The 21,208-nt window shown below is 33.2% G+C and overlaps 1 protein-coding gene across 2 annotated transcripts in view; it reads right to left on the bottom strand.

Annotated features, from left to right (window-relative positions):
* Positions 1 to 615: 615 nt before the first annotated feature.
* The window catches only part of LOC130898004 (protein O-mannosyl-transferase TMTC2-like), a 276,788-nt gene continuing 256,195 nt past the window's right edge, over positions 616 to 21,208 (bottom strand). The window contains exons 9-11 of one of the 2 annotated variants that reach the window (XM_057807024.1): positions 13,271 to 13,449; positions 6,410 to 6,591; positions 616 to 3,211 (exon numbers count right to left, since the gene is read on the bottom strand). In XM_057807024.1, coding sequence (XP_057663007.1) covers positions 6,439 to 6,591; positions 13,271 to 13,449 — 332 coding nt within the window. In that variant the 3' untranslated portion in view covers positions 616 to 3,211; positions 6,410 to 6,438. Of the gene's footprint in view, positions 6,592 to 13,270; positions 13,450 to 21,208 lie in introns of both variants that reach the window. The other variant, XM_057807023.1, reaches the window with a different exon arrangement.

The raw sequence follows: 21,208 nt of genomic DNA on the forward strand, positions 1-21,208 counted from the left end.
AACGAGAGATACTTGTTTTGATAATAGTGACTTTAGTGGAATGCGTGAATCCAGTGTACGGTGGTTCGAGCGTACAGATTAAAAAGGAGGGTGCATCGAGCGCACATTTTCAGGTATAAATCTTCAATTCCTGTATTTAGTTTGATATAGTTATTACCTTGGATAAAAGGAAAAAAATTATAAAAGAATTAACAACAGAGTAAATACTTTCTGATCAATGCGGTTATAGTCATAACCTAACCTAACTTAACCATCCTTAAATCAAAAGACTTTTTTGTGGAGAATTATTTTTAAACTAATACCAAAATTCATTAATTCTTAAAAAAAAATAATTTTTTCTATCAATTGTTGTTCAATATTTTGTATAATATTGAACGTTTACTCATTTTGGAAAATCTTAGATGTTGCTGATGGTTTTTCGTTTTGTATTAATGATAATAATTATGGAAAAACTCGTATGTTTGTCCATCTCTAGGACTTACTTCGGCAGATCAAATTTTCTTGTGCGCTCGTCGAACAATCTTCGGATTCGACTCAGGTGTGCGCTAGATACACGAAATGTTTTCTAAACGTACCTGTGCGCTCGATGCACGTGCGCTCTTCGCACCTCACCACTTTTGTGTGCCTTCCTCATACCTCGCTGAAATAATAAATTGATGCAACAATAAAACCTCCATTATCTTTCACAATATAGTCTGGCATGTATACAAAGTTTCTAAAATATTAAATTTGCGAGAATTTCATACAATATCTCTATATTGTTTTCCATTTGATTTAATCATATATTTCAATTTCCTTCGTATAGTTTTCCAAATAAGAAAAGAGATACTTCCTTGGTATTTTATCTTTAATTATTCATATCTGTGAATTGGTTAACTGTTCATCTTATTAAATGAGTTATTCATGAAATACAGTGTGCAAAATGAATAACAAACAATTAAAAATCTATATCTAAATGATTTTATGTTCTAATATAACTTTAAAAATAGTATCCTTATCAATAATCAAATATCACTATAAAAGTTTAATTGTAATATTGTCAAAATCTTACATTCTTGCCTGTCTACATGATGGTCCCGTGAGACGGCATTTGCACAATAATATTCCCATGTAAAAGTGTTTGAATATTTGTGGTTTATAGACATACTTTTTCCACAAATTCACAAAAACAAAACAAACCTAGCGTCTGAATTTGCTAGATCGTTCAACTTTTACCCAGCAGGATATGTATGGCAATAAAGTAACAAATTTTACACACAAATTCACTGTTGATTTCGAAATGAATTTTTGCGATTTAACTCATTAATTCTTCTTCATTATTTCTCCATTATTTTTGTTATTCTGTAGATATATATATATAATCCAGTCAAAATAGACAAAAATAAGTCATAAGTTAGGCAAAATTCGCATAGAGCTGAAAATTGACAGAGACATTACCTCATAGGTGCGGAAATGTGTGCATATTATGTAAAATATGAATTTTCTAATGATTAAAGCCGCGATATCTCACGAATGGTGAGTCGTAAGAGAAAAAGTGACTGGACCATTTTTGTAGAAAATTGTATAATCTACAACTTTTGTCTGACCTACTTTGACGATAATACTTAGTGTTTTCGATAAAAATGGAAAAAACCTTAATTTTGTACTTTTGACCTTGAATAAATTTTTTTGCCAGAAATGGGATCGAAGGGGACTTTTGACATTTCATTTATAATGATGTATTCAACGTCTCTGTCAATTTTCAGCTCTATGTTAATTTTGCCTAAGTCAAATGTCTATTTTGACTGGACTAATACGAGAAAATAGGGGAATGATACATGACCTACTAATTTAGAAAATACGAGGTTTGAATCAAAATATCGAGAAACTTTAATATCACATCTTCACGTCACCTCTCCTAGATATGGGGATCACCAAAAATTTTATTGATGAACTAGTTGGTGTAAGCAGTTACCGACTTGTCGCGTTTATTCACATCTTTTCTACATGGCATCTTTTGTTGTAGAAAATTGCGGAAAAACTATTTAAAATAATTTGCATCAAATTGAAATTTGTTTTTTGAAAAACTAAACTAGACAAAGTGAAAGTTGATGGGAATGTATTGAATATTTTTCGATAGGTCACATAATTAGGAAGGAAGCTGTTATATCTCAGGACCAGGGGTGATTGTTCCTCCACCGAAAAGTGCTAGTGCATACATCGAATACTGTTGAGAAGCAATCGTAACATCTCATATTCGTTATTCCCTAGATTAAAAAATGTTACTCAAAGGACATAATTTCGATAACAAAAACACGGTTTAATATAAAGCGACGATTGTACCACAGATAATTTCAAAAATCATCATCCAAGGCTGTTTCATGCAATAGGAACGTGTTGTTCATTCAAATGGGGACTGCTTGGAATGCCACTGATCGTATTATAAAGATAACGTCGGACGTTCAAAATTATTTACTATTGTGAAGAATGGCTGGAACGACAGATCCTGAAAGAAGCTGGCAAGAATAAATAAAAATATCATATTTTTAGAACTATCCACTAATCATAGTTAGAAGAAACTTTCCAATTAACGCCACTTCGAATGAGAGGTTATTGGAATGTTCTGATTAGATTCAGTAGCATTGAAACCGGCCGGCGAATTACAACCTTCTCCATGCGATTGCGAGGCTTTAGAGGTTTCAATATTAACAGAAATATCGATTGGCGTCTACAAAGAACGGCTTACCGCGCTCCCATCGAATCTTTAACTTAAATAACATAATCAAATTTCAGCTATCTACCTTGTCAAATATTCGAAACCCATATTTTCAAAACTATGAGCTTACTCATTTTTTGAGAATTCGGAATATAACTTAAGAAAATTTTACGTTCTCACGTTTCGATGGATATTTTCATGCCAAAGCATTTCTCAACCATAAAAGTAATTGGATATCCATGTAGAATATACAGTGCTGATAAATAAAGTTGATTTCCATGGCATGTACTTATAAGTAGCGTTAACCATACATTTGGATTTGTTCTTCGAACATATTGATAAATTATTTTGTTGTGGTTTGTTTGTTTTTGTGAACTAAGCTATCATTTGAAATATGAGCAACGTATCCAATTTGGAAATAGTATGATCATCTATTTCAATTTTATTAGTAGCCGTATTTTCTCATGAAATTCCTCACATTGAGATAAGTGTGATTGTTTTCGAATTTTCAATATTCTGAAAATGAAAGAATCGAATGAAAAATGAGAAGCTGAGGAAAAATTCAGTTGTTGGAGTTCTTATTATTTGAGTTTAATATCGAAATTCCATTACAATTCAAAAACAAAAGGTCATTACAAAATTTGAGATTTATGCACTCCACATGCGCGCTACAATACCCGAGGCACATTCTGCCTCAAAATAGGTTCATATTGCGTGATTTCAACAGGTAATTAAAATATGTGAAATTGATACATTATATATAATAAATAATGATATTTCAGCAATTATTAACCATGAGTTTTTTGTTAGCATATGGAAAATACGAATATGAATATTAAAATGGAGTTAAATTGATGAGATTCCCATCTACGTTTGATTGAAATATAAATTCATAGGACAAGAATCAGCCCGTAGAAGTACTTTTCAACACGCTTTTTTTAGCTTCACTTGCATGTTTGTATATTCGTATAATTTCCAGCTATTATAACAAAGGTATGATCACCTAGCTCTAGTCAAGGATCACTCAGTAAAGTTGAAAAATGTCAAATTGAGTTTCGCGCTGAAATAAAATTACTACTAAAGAAGGATTAACACCAACAAAAATCGAAAACAGTTTATGTTAAGTAAGGTTTAAGGTGACTTCCATCATTTTTAATAATTAAAAGTTGTTTCGTTGAGGACGAGAATCATTAGAAGATAACCCACGTGCGGTTCTGTAACGGTAACAACTCCAGAAAACAATAAACTAGTAAAAGAAATTGTCTTAAGTGACCTGCACCTGAAAGCAAAAGAAATTGCAATACAGATCAACATTTCCAAGATAATTGTTCCAGGAGCATTTGATTATGACAAAAATTAGTTCGGTGCCTCGAATACTAAGTGCAGCATATTGTACCCGATGCACTGAAAACCGGACCAAAAATCAAAATTGTCGAGTGTCCAGAAATACCGCGAATCTTGCCAATTTTCAAAATTAGTCACGCTCGGTCACGTTTCAATTTTTTGTTTGAATAAAATAGCTCATGTTAGAGAATCTGCTGAAAATATCGTAATTTTTATGTAACGGAAATGTAGATGCGGTTTTTCCACTTTACAGCTTGTTCTTTGAACCGCGAGAGTTTGTTCACCATTTGGCAAGAACTGTGAAGAGTGAATATAAAAACCGCTTGACATGATGCAGGACAATGTGCAATGCAATTCAAGACGCAATATTTCTTGATCAAAGGCATGCGCAGATGAAGTTCAATTGATTGTTTCATGCAAGATCTTGCACTTGCGACATTATCGGTTTGGTGTAATTCTTATTGCAGTAATTGTAGGCAGAAATGAGTTTCTGATCTGCTAATACTTTGTTTTTCGCCAAGGATTTCTTAGTTAGTGTTTTATTTTGCTCAAACGTTTCTTCGCCCATTCTTAAATATAATTTCGTTTTTTTTTTCATTCTAGGGCTGTTCATCACACTCCAAAAGCTAGGCAGCAGCTGACTACTTTTTCTTGTTTACTTTAGCTAGCTTTGTTATTTTTATTTTTAAACCGACCATAAAATATGGAATAAAATTTGAGGTTAGGATATTATTTATGGAATTTGGATTAGTGGTAACAATGATGCGATGGCCAGAGACTTGCGTTATGTCAAGGAACGTACAATATTCAACTATGCAATATTTGGATCTTGCAAGAAATTGCGTGGAATCTCTTGCACGTTGTCTTGTATCATGCCAAGCGGCAATAATACGAATAAACGTAAACATGTCCGAACTGTTGTCCAAAATCATCTCATATCTGGAGGGAATAGTGAAGAAACTTTAAAATATGAGGAACGTAGTATTTGTCAGCTGTGTTTCGTATTTCATTTTTTGTGGCGAAGGGACTACTCTTCTCAACATTATTGAAAAAATCTATCCAATGATATTAATCTCGTTCGTACTCACTCATACTGGAAGGAATTTTAATTTCGATGTTAAGTTTATATGCACTTGAATAATCTACTCTACTAATTGTTAGAATTAAGTTTGATTTTCTGTCATTTTCATCTTAGTCAGGAAAATTTACAGCTATTCTGTATTTCTTTGTGATAAATTTGTCCCTAATCCTCAAATGAAATTTTTCTATTCATCTTAACAGTTATTTTCACCTCGTGAACTACAAACGTCAATAATATGACATAAAAAGGCTACAATCTAACATTTGGGGTTTCATGGTAATATACATATTTCAAAATAGTGATAAATTCAACTGCGTAAGGAAAAAATGTTTCCAAAACTTTCCCTTTGCAAACCTTTGTACCGATATAAGTAAAAGAATGTCGTTTTACTCACTTTCCAGTAATCCCGACAAATTTTATGGTTCAATTCTTTTTCTCATACATGATTAACCTCATATATGATCTACATCACAGCTATATTTCTCAATTTACAGCATAAATCCGCCAATGAAACGTTGGTAAATTGTTCTATTCATACTTTTTTCAATAAAAAGTCCATGCTATGATTTAGTCGTTGGAAGACAATCATCTGAACATACATGAAAAGAAACCATTTCATTTTGCTTTCAAATCTTCCATGAATCAAATTTTTTTGTATTCAAAAACTAACAAATACCAAACACTGCGACTGTACTGACGGGACGGTGTTAAAATCGAATTCTAAAGTAAAATACTTTTTATTCCTTAGAAATAACCAAACATGGTGAATCTACTACTGCCTTCAATGCAGATTGAACTCGAGATCTACATTTTGTTTATAACAGAAGGTTAATAATGTAACAAATTGGACATTACCTCTTAATTCCTTAATTCTTCTGATAATACAACAGACATAACATCTTCTTGTTGATGAAATAACTTCTTAAAAAAAAATTACGATCTAGAAGAAAACTTTTTGTCAAATGAATTATGATTTGTTCCGAATCTTATTGTCGCTAAATTCAAAATGTTTCACAATATATTTACAATCACGACATGTTGAATATAGATGGGGTAAACCGTATAATAAAACTCATATTTACCATAATATTTAATGTTAGGAATATGTTATATTGTGTGCATATTATTGGAAATATTTTGTGTGAGGACATTTCTGGCAAAATGTATTAGAATTTTTTATCAGCTTCTCTTTGATATCCAACTTATATCTGCGTAAGTTAATCCATTCAAAGGCACACCATCATTATGAGAATCGGCTTTAATAACAGTTTTAATAGTTTTTATATTACCTTTTCCGATATCAAACACTATATTAATGTCAAGTCATGACGGTGTGCAATTTATGGAGATTGGCTAAAGTAGTGACATCGTTAGGCTGTAACCGGAGAGACTCCCTATAGGAATCTGCGGCCTCCCGATATTTGCCGTTCAGGTGCAAAATCGCCCCCAAATTTGTGTGGCTCCTTGCGTCCTGAAACAGAATTAATATCGATTAGTCGGAGAGTAAATTGACATAAAACAATTAACGGCATATTTCTTGAATGAATTGAGTTTCGACACTTAAAAAAATATTCTGGAAAATAAATTAGAGTTTAGAAAGAACTTGAGAATAATATTTTATGGAATTGGAATCACTCTGGCTTACCTACACAAAATGTTTGTGTAGATGCTTTGATTCAGTTTATAAAGAAAATTTTATTTAGGTTTTTACAACGTTTTACAAGTTCATATCTGAAGTTTTATTTCAAATACTTTTGATGAGCAAATCATGTATACGACGTCCTTTGCTCGGCCTGTTTCTTATCAATACTCAATTCCTAAGACGCAAATCAGCTGAACTGTATCTTTAACTAGAGGAGCTTAACTTTCACTAAATATTGGTTGAATAATAATGAGCCTGTTCTTGTTAAAAACAATACCACAGTAGCCAGATTCAATAGAAGTAATTTATCTCATGGAGTTACTATGATCATGTCCCACAACAACGACTTTTCCGAAATAACACTGAAATGGTGAAGAGACCGTGAATTATAATAAGAAAGAGACGGATGGCGCCGAAATAAGATCGAGAAAAAAGAAGGCAAAACAGATAATAAAATCATTCAATAGAATTAAATGGAGTTCCGAATTAGACAAACGAAGGAAAATGAGAAGGAGAAAAGAAGCGACAGAAATTGACGCAACAAGACTGATGAGAGAATTATAGAACAGATGGGTGTAGAAGAGACAGTTTTAACATGTATAGGAAGGAAACTACTGGTGTGGTACGAGCATGTTCACAGAATGACAGACGCAGAACTACTAAAGAAAAAACTGAAAAAGAGAAAAACATGGATGGGAGGAATAAAACTATCAATAAACAAGCGAGGAGTAAGAGTGCAACAGTGGGCATCGGAAAATCTTTTTGATAAAGCGATATTGTTGAAAATTATCAGCGGAAACCAGACGAAATACACATGTTTATTAAATTTTATTTTATATGCTAATTTTGATCGATTTTGTAGTTCAAGAGACATTTTTCTACTAATAATTGGAATTACCACTCTAAACGTGATACATGGATGAAAACAACTTGAAAAATATGAATCTTTTCAATAGTCAATATTCCTGATTCGATTTCCTTTGTAGAATTTCGTACTTTCAAACGAAAAACACCAAATCAAAAATAATAGAGAAAATTGATGAATGTCTTATTTTTGGAAAAAAAATCCATTAATAATCTTTATTTCGAGCTGTGAAAAATTTTCATGATTCCTTAGTGACGCACATTCCTTAAACTTTCAGTAATATAGAAAATTAATTTCGTAAATAGAATTTGTTATTTTAGAACTGTTTCCCCTAGACATAGTTCACAATCTGAAACCAACGGTGTTTGTATGTTGGTTTATTGATCGATTCGATTAGATTTTGCTAACCTCAACATTCAGAGACGGCAACGTGATCACGGCGTTGTTGAAACCGACGGAAGCCGTTCTCGGCTTCCATTGTTGAAATTCCGATTTCGTTGTTGAGTTCAGGACAGATTGTGTTACTTCACTTAAAGTATCAGTATTAGATGTCGTTGGTTAGCTGGTTATCAAATAAAAAATAATTATTTGACCTACATTGGATAATTATACCAGCCATGAGGAACTTTACATTTATCTTTATAAACTTTTATCTTATGTAGAGCCCCTCGGGGATGTTATAATGTGGCTACTGAATAGTATCAACTCTTCTTCTTTATCAATTTATCCTTAGAAAAACCAAAATACCAAATTTGGAAAAGAGTGGTGTATATGAAATTAGCTATCGTGATTGTGACGGAAAATATATTGGACAGACTAAGAGATCTGTTAATGTCCAGTTTAAAGAAACATAGATATCAAATGTGAAGTTGATAGAAAATGTATACAATAATAAATTGCTGGTTGCATTTGAAAGCATTGAAATAAGATTCTCGACAAGGTTTTCCCACTGGAATTTTTTTGCGGGAAAAGGTTTATTGTTGGGAAAATTTAATAGGTTTTAATTTACCTTCAGTCTCTGAAGATGATAACTTGGTTATCGAAATGCAGTGAGTGTTGGTGTAGTTGTAGTGAACAGTGTGTTCAGTATTTACAATCAACACACATTAGAGATAATACAAAGTGATAGTAAATTTTTTTCAAATTAATATCTGTGATACGTCACAATAATTATACAGGGTGTATTATTCAAAACGAATCTCTCAATTTATTTTTCCAAAGTCGGTTCAAAGTTCCAAGCTCCAAAGTTTAGCGGATACCAAGCGAATGCAAATAAATTCTACAAATCACCTTGTGAATTAATAAAGAAGTTGACATTTTCCCACCTGAAAGGCTCTAAATATGGTAAAAGAATGTGGAATTCCCCATGATTCCCCTTGTCTATTCATTTCTCAGTGTACTCGATGAATTTTGTTGTTTAATAACTTACAAATCAACCAGTTTTTTTAACAACGAACTTCTAAATAATAATTGAAGAGGAATCTTAACATTATACAGAAATAATAGCTTGCGATCGATTGATAGATAATATTCTTATATAGGGAATTTTCACAAAACTTTGGGGGATATAATCTTAAAGAAATCGGAGCGTACGAGATTATTCAAACTAATTAAGAAAATTTATTAATCCAAAGAGATGCCTTGCGATTTCGAACAGGATTTACTATTCGCACTATCTAAAAGGCGTACTGGGTTATTCAAACTAATTAAGAAGATTTATTATTCCTTTCGATATCGAACAGAATCTAATATTGGCGATAGCAGAAAGGAAAAGCTAAAATCTATCGAAAATCGACATTGGCACGATACGAACATCGTTGAGAGAAGTTATAAGGGATAGTATTAAATTGTCATTCAAATAAAATTGGGGAACAAGTCAGAGGGAATAACAAATGGAGGATCAAATCGTCATTATGAACTTGAAGACTTAGTTCAGCAACATGAAGTAGAGCTTCAAGATTTTACATAGGTACGAAATTGAGCATGTGACTTATCAATTAAGATTTTATCGAGACAAAAACAGGTTTTACAAAGACCGTTTCTATCGAGTGTTTTTTCACTATTTACCATTTTACGAAAATTATACGCTAGAGGAAGAGAAATACCTACAGCCATAAAATAGATGGCACCGAGCCGACAAGGAAAGTCCTCCTCATTGAAGCCAGAAGCCTAACCAAGAAACGAACAACACCGTTGATGATAGATTCATGTTTCCAGACAATCTGAATCTCCTCAGGACAAGCGAATTGTAAGCAGGAAAATAGCAGTCTTAATAATTCGTAAAGCAGAAGCAGTTCTTGAAGAGCCACCAGGCCATTCACCTTATGACCTATGGCGAAGTCAAGATCCAAACCAGAACAAGTTCACCTTTAAAGGGTTGTTTGCGCAAGTCCATGTCGACTGGTGATAGGATAAGCCGATATAAGTCACTGAATAGTGAAAGGTATGTCAGTTGTTGTGTCTGAGAGTAGCGGACGAAATATCCAAGGTGAGTTTGTAATTTTTACATATGGGCTTTTTCTTCTCAGTCGCCGAGCTTGTGAATACTGTGTAATAAGGAAACTGTTACTGAGGAATCTGAATTTTCACGTCTCAGTAGTGGTCGTGTTTTGAAACTCATATTACTGAAGGTAAGGAAGCAGAATCTTTAAAACTGCAGTAGGAGTCACGAAATTGCCATTGAGGAAGCTGAATTTTCTCGTGATTGTATTGGTACCTTCAGCTATCCAAGTGGGGAAGCGATTTGGAAAATTTTTCCCGAAGACTAAGATAAATGCATATGCGGTATATTTTGCTAACACTAAATCTGAGGATCGTAGAACTTTGATGCTCCGAAAGCTTTGTTGTACTTGGCAACTCTCTTTATAGTGAATACTGCCCGTAGAATTAAACCCGTTTAGTGCAGCTCCTTTTTTTTCAATTAGCAATCTAGGTGGCCAGTGATATCTATTCTACTGGTTTCAGCGTTTTCGTTATCATCATTTTAACCCCTGGAGTATTTTATTTCTTCACTGATACTCCTCGAAAGGACGCTAGTAGACGCTATGTTGAGTTAGTTGGTATTGATTAGTTGCTTCATAATATATTTTTCAGATACAAGACAATTTTCTATTTTTCACATTTTATCGAACTTTTTAACGATTATGTCTCATCTTCAAAAAAGGAACTAATGAAAAAACTCTACTACAGATATATGAATCTCTTCTTAGTTCCAAACTATATTATGGAAGCTTCATAGACGTGTCAACAAGCAAATCTTTTTTAAAAACTCTCAATTCTATTCACAATATTGCTCTAGGAATATCCTTGAAGTTTTCAGATACAATTCTGCTCTAAACATCTATCGTAAATCAAATGAACTTCTCCTATAGTTGAGAAGACAACTACTATTCAAACCACACGGTGAAAAAGGTCTTGTATCCTGAAAATCTTATGATAGACCGTTTATTCGACTATAGTATTTCTGCCAATTACTTTCATCAATCCTATTGCCACCAGGAACCTAATCAAAAACAACTCCCATTCCTATATTCGTCCAGAAATCAAAACTCATCTAAATAAATTCTAGATATCATTAATTTCACTCATTATAATGAGATTCTCTATACTAATACATCTTAATCTGAAATCGGCGTGAGTTGAGTCGTAGCCAAATCCCATCAAATAATGAATCATCATCAACCATCTATTTTAAGCGTCTACACGGGATAATTATGCTAAGCTATAAGTACAGACTTACTCACATCAATAAATTACATCAGACAAATCTAATTTGTACAAGTACATGATTCAGGATATTCTTGATTCTATTGACCGTCTATCAAGCGAGATATGGTATTACTATCAATTCAATTTGGGTATTGTCTCGCACCAGAAAACATGAGAAACAATTTACGGTTCAAACTGCAAATGCTAAAGAAGCTTCGACAGCTAATATCTATGGAGATTGACAATAACTGGAATAAGTCAATTCATACGCGACTGATAAGCAAATCACTGTGGAAACACTACGTTTTATGGAATTTAACGGTCTGTTGACTTCAGAGACCTACCATTAGTAGTAGAAATATGTTGTTGCTTGCAGTTGAACACATACTGAAATAATACTTTAATAAACGTTTCAACCATAGCTAGGACATTCGGTCCAAGGAATTTTAGACAGCTACTACAACGGATGCAAAAGTATAAGAAATTTCAATTCAATAGTTTCATTGAACATTAGTAAAAATTTGAATGGAAAAATTAATCTAAACAAACAAACAAACAAACAATCAGTAACAACAAACTGAGAGGACATGAAGATTTTTCAGGAATCATTATAAATATGTTCATGGGATAATGGACCAAATGGCATTAAAAAGAGATTGATTTCCACACCAAGATATATAATATTCGAAATCAATGGATTAACTCGTATCATGTCACCCTAATCCGTACATAATGTGGAATATTAGGTTCAATATTAATAATGAACATTTGATTCAACCATCTAACTATCAAATTAACTGAACTGTGTTATGTGGTGTGAATTTTAATCATCCCTTAGCGTGCAGACAATACTCCAATTGCGGTGCATTTGATTCGTTCAATATCCTCGTTTGAAACCAAATAACGGTACTCATATTTCAATTTTGACAAATAGCACGGAAATCAGTATTTATTTTAACAAAAAGGATACTCGAACAACACTTAAAAGGTTTAAATCAAATTACTCCATGTGGAAATGAAACTTAAAACAAGCACTTTTGAATCATTATTAATTTCCCTTCGTGTTGATGGGCTTATTTTCAATTAGCATTCGATGAAATTTATTTTTGAATTAAACATGCAAAGTCGGAATGGTTATTTGGTATCCCATAATGGAGCATACCTCATCTTTTATTTGGAATCAATGTATTTTTTTGAAAATGTTTCCAAATTATGGAATTTAATCAATATTTCAATGCCCGCCTACTGATTCTCAAATACAGGAGAAAATTTTTATTGTGACATAACTTCTCTTGAATCATTCCTCTAATAGCTCTGCTCCAAGTCTTGTGTACTCTTATTTCTGCAATTATTATTTTGGTTTCTCGCACTGCTATGATCCAGTTTGTTAGTGTAGAATTCCCTTGTAGATTTTAAAGTGCATCCATTAACGAATCTATTGTTATTGAAGGCTCCTTCTATTCAAAGGAAGTCCAAAGTAAATTCTTTTACTTTCAATGATTTCTCAATCACATTCTATGGTGATTCAACTTTTAAATAGGTTGGATGACCTTTGCAATAGGTCCGCAAGACATTTGCGGAATTTCAATGTAATCCATAGTTTTAAAATGCGGAAAAATCAAGTGAATATATTTTGTAAATACACGTTAATAAAATTGTATTGAAAAGTTTTGTATTTCTATAAACTTTTCTAGAAACATTTTATAATTGAGGTTTATTATCATTACTTATTATTCAAAATGTTACGATTGCTAGTATCTAACTATATATCTTATATCACTTATAACGTGACCAAAATGTGATTTATTTTAAGAATCCTTGAGAAAGTATTTCAATTATTTATACTTATGTTCGTGGCTAATACTATTTTCACGTTACAGTTTTAAGTATTATAAATCTGTCGTCAAACAGGTGTGAAATCCGTTCCACTCTTACCGTTGGGTTGATGGAGACAGCTTTTCTATACCATCTTTCAGCGTCTTGATACCGGACAGCTTGTCGCATTGCTGTCGCAGCAGCCACAGCTAACTCGTAATCCTCTGGGCGTAATTCGGCGGCTTTTTCGTACATGTTCGCCGCCTCCTTGTACCGCCGTCGGGATGCAAGGAATTCACCTGAAACAAAAACAGAGGCGATTTAATGTTTATAATTTACAAATATTCAGATAATTTATTCTATCGGGAATCATAAAATAAACTGAGGAGTATGACTACATCATGACCTAATTTTGTCGAAAATATTTCAATTTTTTTGAAATAATTGATATTAAAACTAAAATAATGGAATATACTAATTCTGCGTGAAAGATCAAAAATTACGGATGTGATTGAAAGAGTCACTGATTTAAGATGAAACTGGGCTGGCAATGTCACTATATTGTCAGATAATAGATGGACGAAAAGAATACTAAAATGGCGTTCCTCAGTTGGAGGATACAGAAACAAGAGACGACCGCTAACGTGATGGACGAACGATTTGAATAGAATATCTTTCGACTGGATCCAAGATACCACTACTGAGTAAAATGGTCGAGGTCAAGAGAAGCTAATGTCTAACAGTGGACGAAATAGGCTGCTAGATGATGATGATGACCGATTAGGAAATTCGAGTACGCAGAATTTCAATTCATTTCAAGAGACGAAATACAAGGTATGGTAATTAAGGGCACCCTAGATGGATGGGGTAAAAAACGAGTAATGCGGGAGCAGGAGCAACGTATCAATCTCAAATTTCTCGTTAAATCGAAAAAAACTCCGACTGAGTGCTATAAATTGTTGCGGTGGACCTATGGGGACAATTCTCTATCTCGTACGCGTGTTTTTGAGCGGTGTAAGTGCTTTAGTGAAGGCTGAGAGAGCACTAGAAATGACCAGCGCCCAGGTCGCCCCGTGACTGTTTCAACTCTGGAAACAGTGACCAAAATCAACCAAATTGATCATGCGCAGATCGTGCATCCGAATGATTGCCGAGGCTCTAAACATCGATAAAGAAACGGTTTATAAAAATTTTACACGAGGAATTACATATGACAAAAGTCTGTGCGAAGTTGGTGCCAAAAAATTTGACTGTTGACCAAAAGCTCTCGCTTCAACGGGTCTGCTCAGATTTCCTTGAAAGGTTAGAACGGTTAGAGAAAGATCTACGTTGAAAGGGACCTGATTTGAGTAGATGGAAGCAGAAAAGAAAAAACGGCAGAAATCCTAAAGGCATTGATTAAAGAAGTAAAAGGTGTGTCACCAGGGGAGGGCAGCATTCGAATGTAGAATAATTTTCATGATAAAACCCTTTTTCGTATCCATTCTTTCTATTTAATAGCAAGACCTCGTATTTAACACTTTCTTCAAAAGTTTATAAATGGAGGCATCATTTTATCATTATAAAAACTGGGATTTTATGTAATTATTAAATGTTTGTTTGTACTCATATCAACAACACTTCATTCCTCATCTCTTTATACGCTTACTTCATTTATTTTCAAATTTCCTTCAATAAATTGCCATCTAAAAAAGTGCAAACCTTGCAAGAGTCTTGGTGTAAGACAAAGACATTTATTACATTACAAGATCTCTAAGCATTGCCTTTCAGGCTTAGCAATTTCAGAATTATATTTTTTTTTGTTTTGTCGTAAGATATCATATCTTGGTATAACCAACAGAATGTCTGGTAACCGAAATAGAGAATTATTTCGATTCAAATCATCACCTCAATTTTCTCTATAATTTGGTACAAGTACTTTCACAAGATTTCTGTCAAAGCTTGTTTCATGTACATATCAAATTTTACCTTCCCGTAAGTCATCTTGCCTTTCTAAAAAGTCAAATTCATCGCCATTGTCCACATCATTTCCTTCTTTAGCTCCAATAAATCATTGTGTAAGGAAATCTTCATCACCAAATCGAAATATATTCCTGTGCAGTTCTACGAACATGGAACTCCAGTCATTTCAACCCATACAAGTATATATAAGATTGTGTTCAATTGTGAAGACTCGTAAAAAAAGTATACATAGAATATGAAGAGATGACTGACTCTACCCGAGTGCTTTAGATGTGATATGATGTAAACAATAACTTCATTCTATTGAATGAAAATGTAAAAAATAAATCGTAATAACCCGAAAATAATGATGTTAATTTATGAAGAGTATACTGATTTGTATAACACCCTATAATTTACGTTTTTTTTAGTAAATACCTGACAAGTTCTGGAAGTAAAGTATATTAAACAGAGCTAACGCCCATTTATTCTCTTTTCTCTACTGCATTGTGACTAGCAACGGAAATACTTTTTTGAATACACGCCGTCGACGTTTAGAATGAATTTACTGATAAGCACGACAATGCTTCGGTTTTGTATGGATATAATTTCCTGGATAGAACTAAAGCCTTTACAAACTCGTCCACAGACACTATGCCATTATTCACTTTGCGTAGTTATTCAAAAGAACAGCGGACAAGTGTTTCTTTGGAAGGTTTCATTATATTATTAATCCGATGTAAGTTGTGATATGTTTAGAATAATGACGTTTTCATGGGAATTTATAATAAGAATAATATGCTGGAAATTATAACACAAAACAAAACTGTCCCTTATATATAAAATAATTCATAATCCGAAATCATTTGAAGAATTTAGTATTAAAGTTACTTAGTACTGCATTTTCTGTCAGTTTATTTCAAAATTCAATTCACCTGATTAGGGGAAATACCGAATGATTATTTTCACTGAATTGGCAAATTTACCCCCTAAATACGTTTAAGTGCCTCAATATAAATTTTGCACATAATTCACCGTAAATCCTCTTTCAGTGCTTTTAATGATTCCCTTAATGCTCCATGTACATTAAAAAAAAATGTTGAATCCATCAAAGGGAAGATTATACAAAATAATCTCTCCTCATTATTGGTACGTACTATTACTGTTTTCATTATGGAAAGACTGAGTGAATTAGCAAACAAACCCATTCAAACGCTTTATGAAATACGAATGTTGAAATTTCATATGTAAATAATGTCGTCTAAGTAGACCATTTCAAAGGCAATCTTTTTATTGCGGGATTTGTATTTTGTATGTGATTTCGCAGCTTCCTTTTTGCTGGGTATATTTTCGAGCTTTGCCCCAATTTCTTCGGCCATAAAAGAGATTCGATGTCATTCCCTGTACTTATGGGAGGAAATGAAGCTCGGTCCTTTCTACTCGGTATAAGAGCGAATATCTCAACTTTATGTAGGCACATTGGCGTTGGCAATGGAAAATGATGAAAAAAATTTTAAACAAATGCCATAACCATAAATAAAATTTTACGGTAGGTTATACGGACATTTCAAATATCAATCATTAGATGTTATTTTCAGCATCTTTCTTACTATAAAATTTCTTGTAAGACCAGAAGCCTGGTCTTCAGAGAAAGAAACGTTAATCACTATAAGAAAAATTCATGAAAATGTCGCTTGGAACACTATTTTGCATTATTATTTACTCAAGTCTAATTGAGAGAATTTCTCTTCTGGAAACAGTATACGAATCATCAAGTAGACTATCTCGTTGACTGTTTATTGTGTTGCTTTATCGATTTTCAAAAGACTTCCACAAAATTATATTAACATTTACTGTCTCTCTTCTCCTTAGAGAAATAACTGAAATAATTAGTAATTACTGTCTCTTTGACTTGTTATCAGAATCTGCAGTTGTACCTCTGCTGTACTCTTCGTCTTAAAGTGATATTTGACGAAATATTAACAGAATCTGAAATAGTCGTCTTCTACTATATCTATCGTCTTAAGGTGGTATTTGACTGGGAAATTACCTGTAACAAGATCGATCCCAAATTCAATGTCGTTTTTGGACATCTCAAGAAATTCATCAGACTTTTATATGATATGGTTGTGAATATTTTGGATCGGAGTGTTTTTACGGTAAATCTCCATCTAATCTTCTAGCCATCCGTTCAGTTCGTCGTTGACATGAGTTGTTATTCTAGTCTAAAATGTGATATTGCTACAACTTTTTTTGTCAATACTGTTTGCTCCGTCGTTGTCTGTTATACCCTGGTGGCCTGGGTAGTGTGCTTATAATAACGCGCTAATTTGTATTTACATTCAATAGTCTTCAAAAACAATGTTAAAGTGCTTTCAACGAAATTGCTACACAAACACTCATTCAAGCAAATAATCATGTCTAGCAACTCTGCCTGAAAAATAATGAGTGATTGTTGTAGTAATTTGAAGAGCTTGGACTTTGTCCTAATAGGTCCAATCCAGCTACTTCCGTTAGGTCAAACCATCATTATACGTTTCAATTATGCGGAAGATCTTTATCGATGTTTGGTGGTCATTAATCACCACTTTGATTGTCGATCATACTATGCATTTGGCGTATCAATGGTTTCTAGTACTATCCATTCTAGAGTAATTGATTAATTTTTTTCTGTCTGGAATGACCTTTGGTGACCGCTAAATGAATGTTTTCTTACTGTAAAGTGATGGAGAGGAAGGTTTAGCAGTGCCTCTAAAGCTGTAGTGGGGCATGTTGGTATGGCTTCCATTACACCCAAACATATCAGCATTTAAGTTTTTTCAAAATCAATTTTATATCTAGTATATTTTGGACTATGAATTATTTTTATCAAATATTTCTTATTCAAACATCCCTGTTTTGGTTCAAGTGATTGTTATCTATTTTGATCGTACTTGTTTTTGTTTCATGACTTTGTCAAATAATGAAGTTTTGTATTGCCATAAGTCGTTTCTCCAAAAAAACCAAAACCCTCTAAATATCAGCTTAACATTCGTTGTGCCGTGAAATATTTCAATTATTTCATTTTTCGGTTTGATTTTAAATTCTAAAGAGCACGAAAAATTTGACAAACATCACGAAATTTTACGGTCTTAATACGTTTCTATGAATATCGGGTTTAGGCTAGAAAGTCGATATTCCTCCATCTCAATTCCAAGTTTTCACATATTTGTATATTTAAACGACTACTAAGTGGATATTTGTTTGAGTATTTTTTCAACTCAAAACTAAAGTAAAATTTTTGATTGATCCGAATATCGCGCACAAAAGACAAAGTTATCAATAAACTGTCACACACACATTTTCTTTTAGTTGAGAACTCTCTAAGATTGAGCTAGCAATTCTTTGTCTTCCAAGGAGTTGATATAGCAGAAAGGACATTGCATTATTTATATCAGATAATTTCAATTAAATAGCTATTATTTTCATTTATATGGTACTTTCATTCGAAGTATCCACCTTTTTTAGCCGATGTATTCTCTCTATAATAGGCTCATTGTTACATGGTTACAATTTCTGTGAAAATTTTATTTGCATTAGCGTATCTGCGTGTCAATTATCGACTTCATCGTTGATTCCGTCAATTATCTTTTACTAGAGAAAGATATAAACAAATATATGCTGGTATCTTCAAGTTGATTCATATATGTTGACAACATTTCATTCTGCATTGGATCTTCAGCTCTTAGAAGAAGTTTCAACATTCAAGGACGTTAATAATCAACAAATTAATTGTACAAAGAAAGTAGGGATTTTCTCAATGTTTATGGAACTACTTGAATGTATAGTCTCTGCAGAATGAATAAAAGAAACAGGTTCTTGTCAATTTATAAACAATTAAATAGTTCTGTTAGAACTCTTTAGAACAAGGATTGCTACTTATGTTTTGAGGTACCTCCAAAACATGTGATTTGAACGCGTCAACCGCTTCGAAAGGTGTAGGAAAACCTTTACCTCTCAATTGACCTACGGAAATAAGAAGAATTCATTGGGTGCTTATCACGAACTCTACGACCCATCAATGTTTTGACTCGAATGATTCGTATTCTACGATTGATTTCCCCGATTCTCTTCAACACCTTTTGCGAACAAATACAGATAAAACATTCAGAATTGAAACGGTTGCTCTAATGGAACGGTGGCGGCATGTTCAGTTATTCCGAAAAAACCGGGCGTCCATTTGCTTCGAAGTGCTTTGTGTGCGAACAACTTTTGTTGTATTTGACGTGTCTTGAAAGATCCATGCAGTCGCTTATTCATATGCATAGATCCATGATTCTTCACCTGTCACGATCTTATAGACGTATTTTGGAGTACCGCTATTGAGACACGAGCTTTTTTGAGCGATTTTCAAATTATGCGGCAATCAACGCGAACAAATCTTTTTGAGAGCCAAATTTTTATGCAATATTGAATGTATGCGAGTGAAACTAATGCCCAAGTGTCCCTATATCTCACGGTATATAACATCACGATCTTTCAATATCAGTTTACGCACAGCTCAATGTTTTCTGGTACAACAGCAGTCATTCATCCTGTTACGAAGAGCAACCACGTTTGAATTCGGATAACCATCACCAAAAGTCGAAACAACACACTTCTGTTGATTTAATCCACGTCGAAAGTTATAGAAAATAATGACACGAACATGTTTGCGATTTGATACCATTTTTTGACCAGCAACTCAAATAACACTCATATGACAACACGTTCCGAATACCCAGCAGCCCTCGTATTACTCTTTACTGATATTGGTTGGAATGAACTACTACGAAAATATTTATTTTCACTTCATTGTGATTCTACATTATGAAATATATCAAATGTTATAACCATAAGATAAATATTCTGCTTTCCTCTCTCCCTTTCTATTTGCAAATAACGTTTTTTTATCATTTCCTTTCTCTCTATTCCTTTCTATGTATATATGTATATCCTCGATGGCCTACGAATAACGGTCCCCAGACTGCGGCCTCCAGATTCTCTTGTTAAGCGGCTTCTACATTCCCTCGGAGACGTTATAACATCTCCGAAGAGAAATTGAAGATTCCTCACGTGCTACACTTGCAAATTCATGCAAATTGGTGGCTTTCATCTTTGTAAAAAACGACTGCGCCATGTTACATCGCGAGAATTTGAAGGACCGTCCATGACATACTCTATATTTTCTCTGCGAATTCGGTTTCCGGCGGTTCGGCGGGAGAATGATGTGCTGAAAACCGAAAACTATCTAACTCGAAAAATATGTGAATAGAGGTCGTATTTTTAGATTCAGTGGAAATATTGGATTCTCTTGTTGCAACTATACAAGTTGTCGTTATGAATAATGAGGATTGCTTTGATTTGATTGTTAATATAAGATATATACAGGTTTCAATATTATTATTCTTAATCGTAATTTGTCTTTATTTTAGTTTTGTAACTAATCAATATTAATTCGAATTTCTGCTATGCATTTTTATTCTGATAACATCTTGAACACAACGAATAATCCGTGTTTTATTAACACTACGAGAGCATTCAGATCAAACAGAACAATGAAGCCAGTATTCCAAGACTAGGTTACTACCCTTTGGTGTATTCTCGTAGACAGCTACTGCTGAAATGTCTCCCCGAGTGGAAAGTTTTATTTTAATCGCGAGTTCGCAAAACGGAAAAAAAGCAATATCTTTTGGTAATGAGATTCTTGCTTTTAGGCATGAAATCATAAGTTGAGTATTAGAGTGGGATTAATTATTATACAAGTTAGTTGTGTTTAAATAGAAAGACATTATCTTTGTTTTCTAATTGGACACTGAAATTATCAATTTATTTTCATAAGAAACACGATTATTCTTCACATTACCAAATTTATTTCTCTTGAAAAGTTGACAAACAAAATTTTTTCCAAATCCAATTTAGGAAATTAAAATTTAAGTACATTCGTATTTTATCAAATTGATATTCGCAAGAATGTCAAAAGGAAACTCGAATATTTCTTTTTGTATAATAAATCCGATATTACTCTACCAAACTCTGAATCTTTTAATTTTGAAACAATGAAGTTATATTTAGAATTGTATAATTTCAAATTCAAAC

The sequence above is a fragment of the Diorhabda carinulata genome, chromosome 9 (genome assembly GCF_026250575.1).
Source record: "Diorhabda carinulata isolate Delta chromosome 9, icDioCari1.1, whole genome shotgun sequence".
In the NCBI taxonomy this organism is placed as follows: domain Eukaryota; kingdom Metazoa; phylum Arthropoda; class Insecta; order Coleoptera; family Chrysomelidae; genus Diorhabda; species Diorhabda carinulata.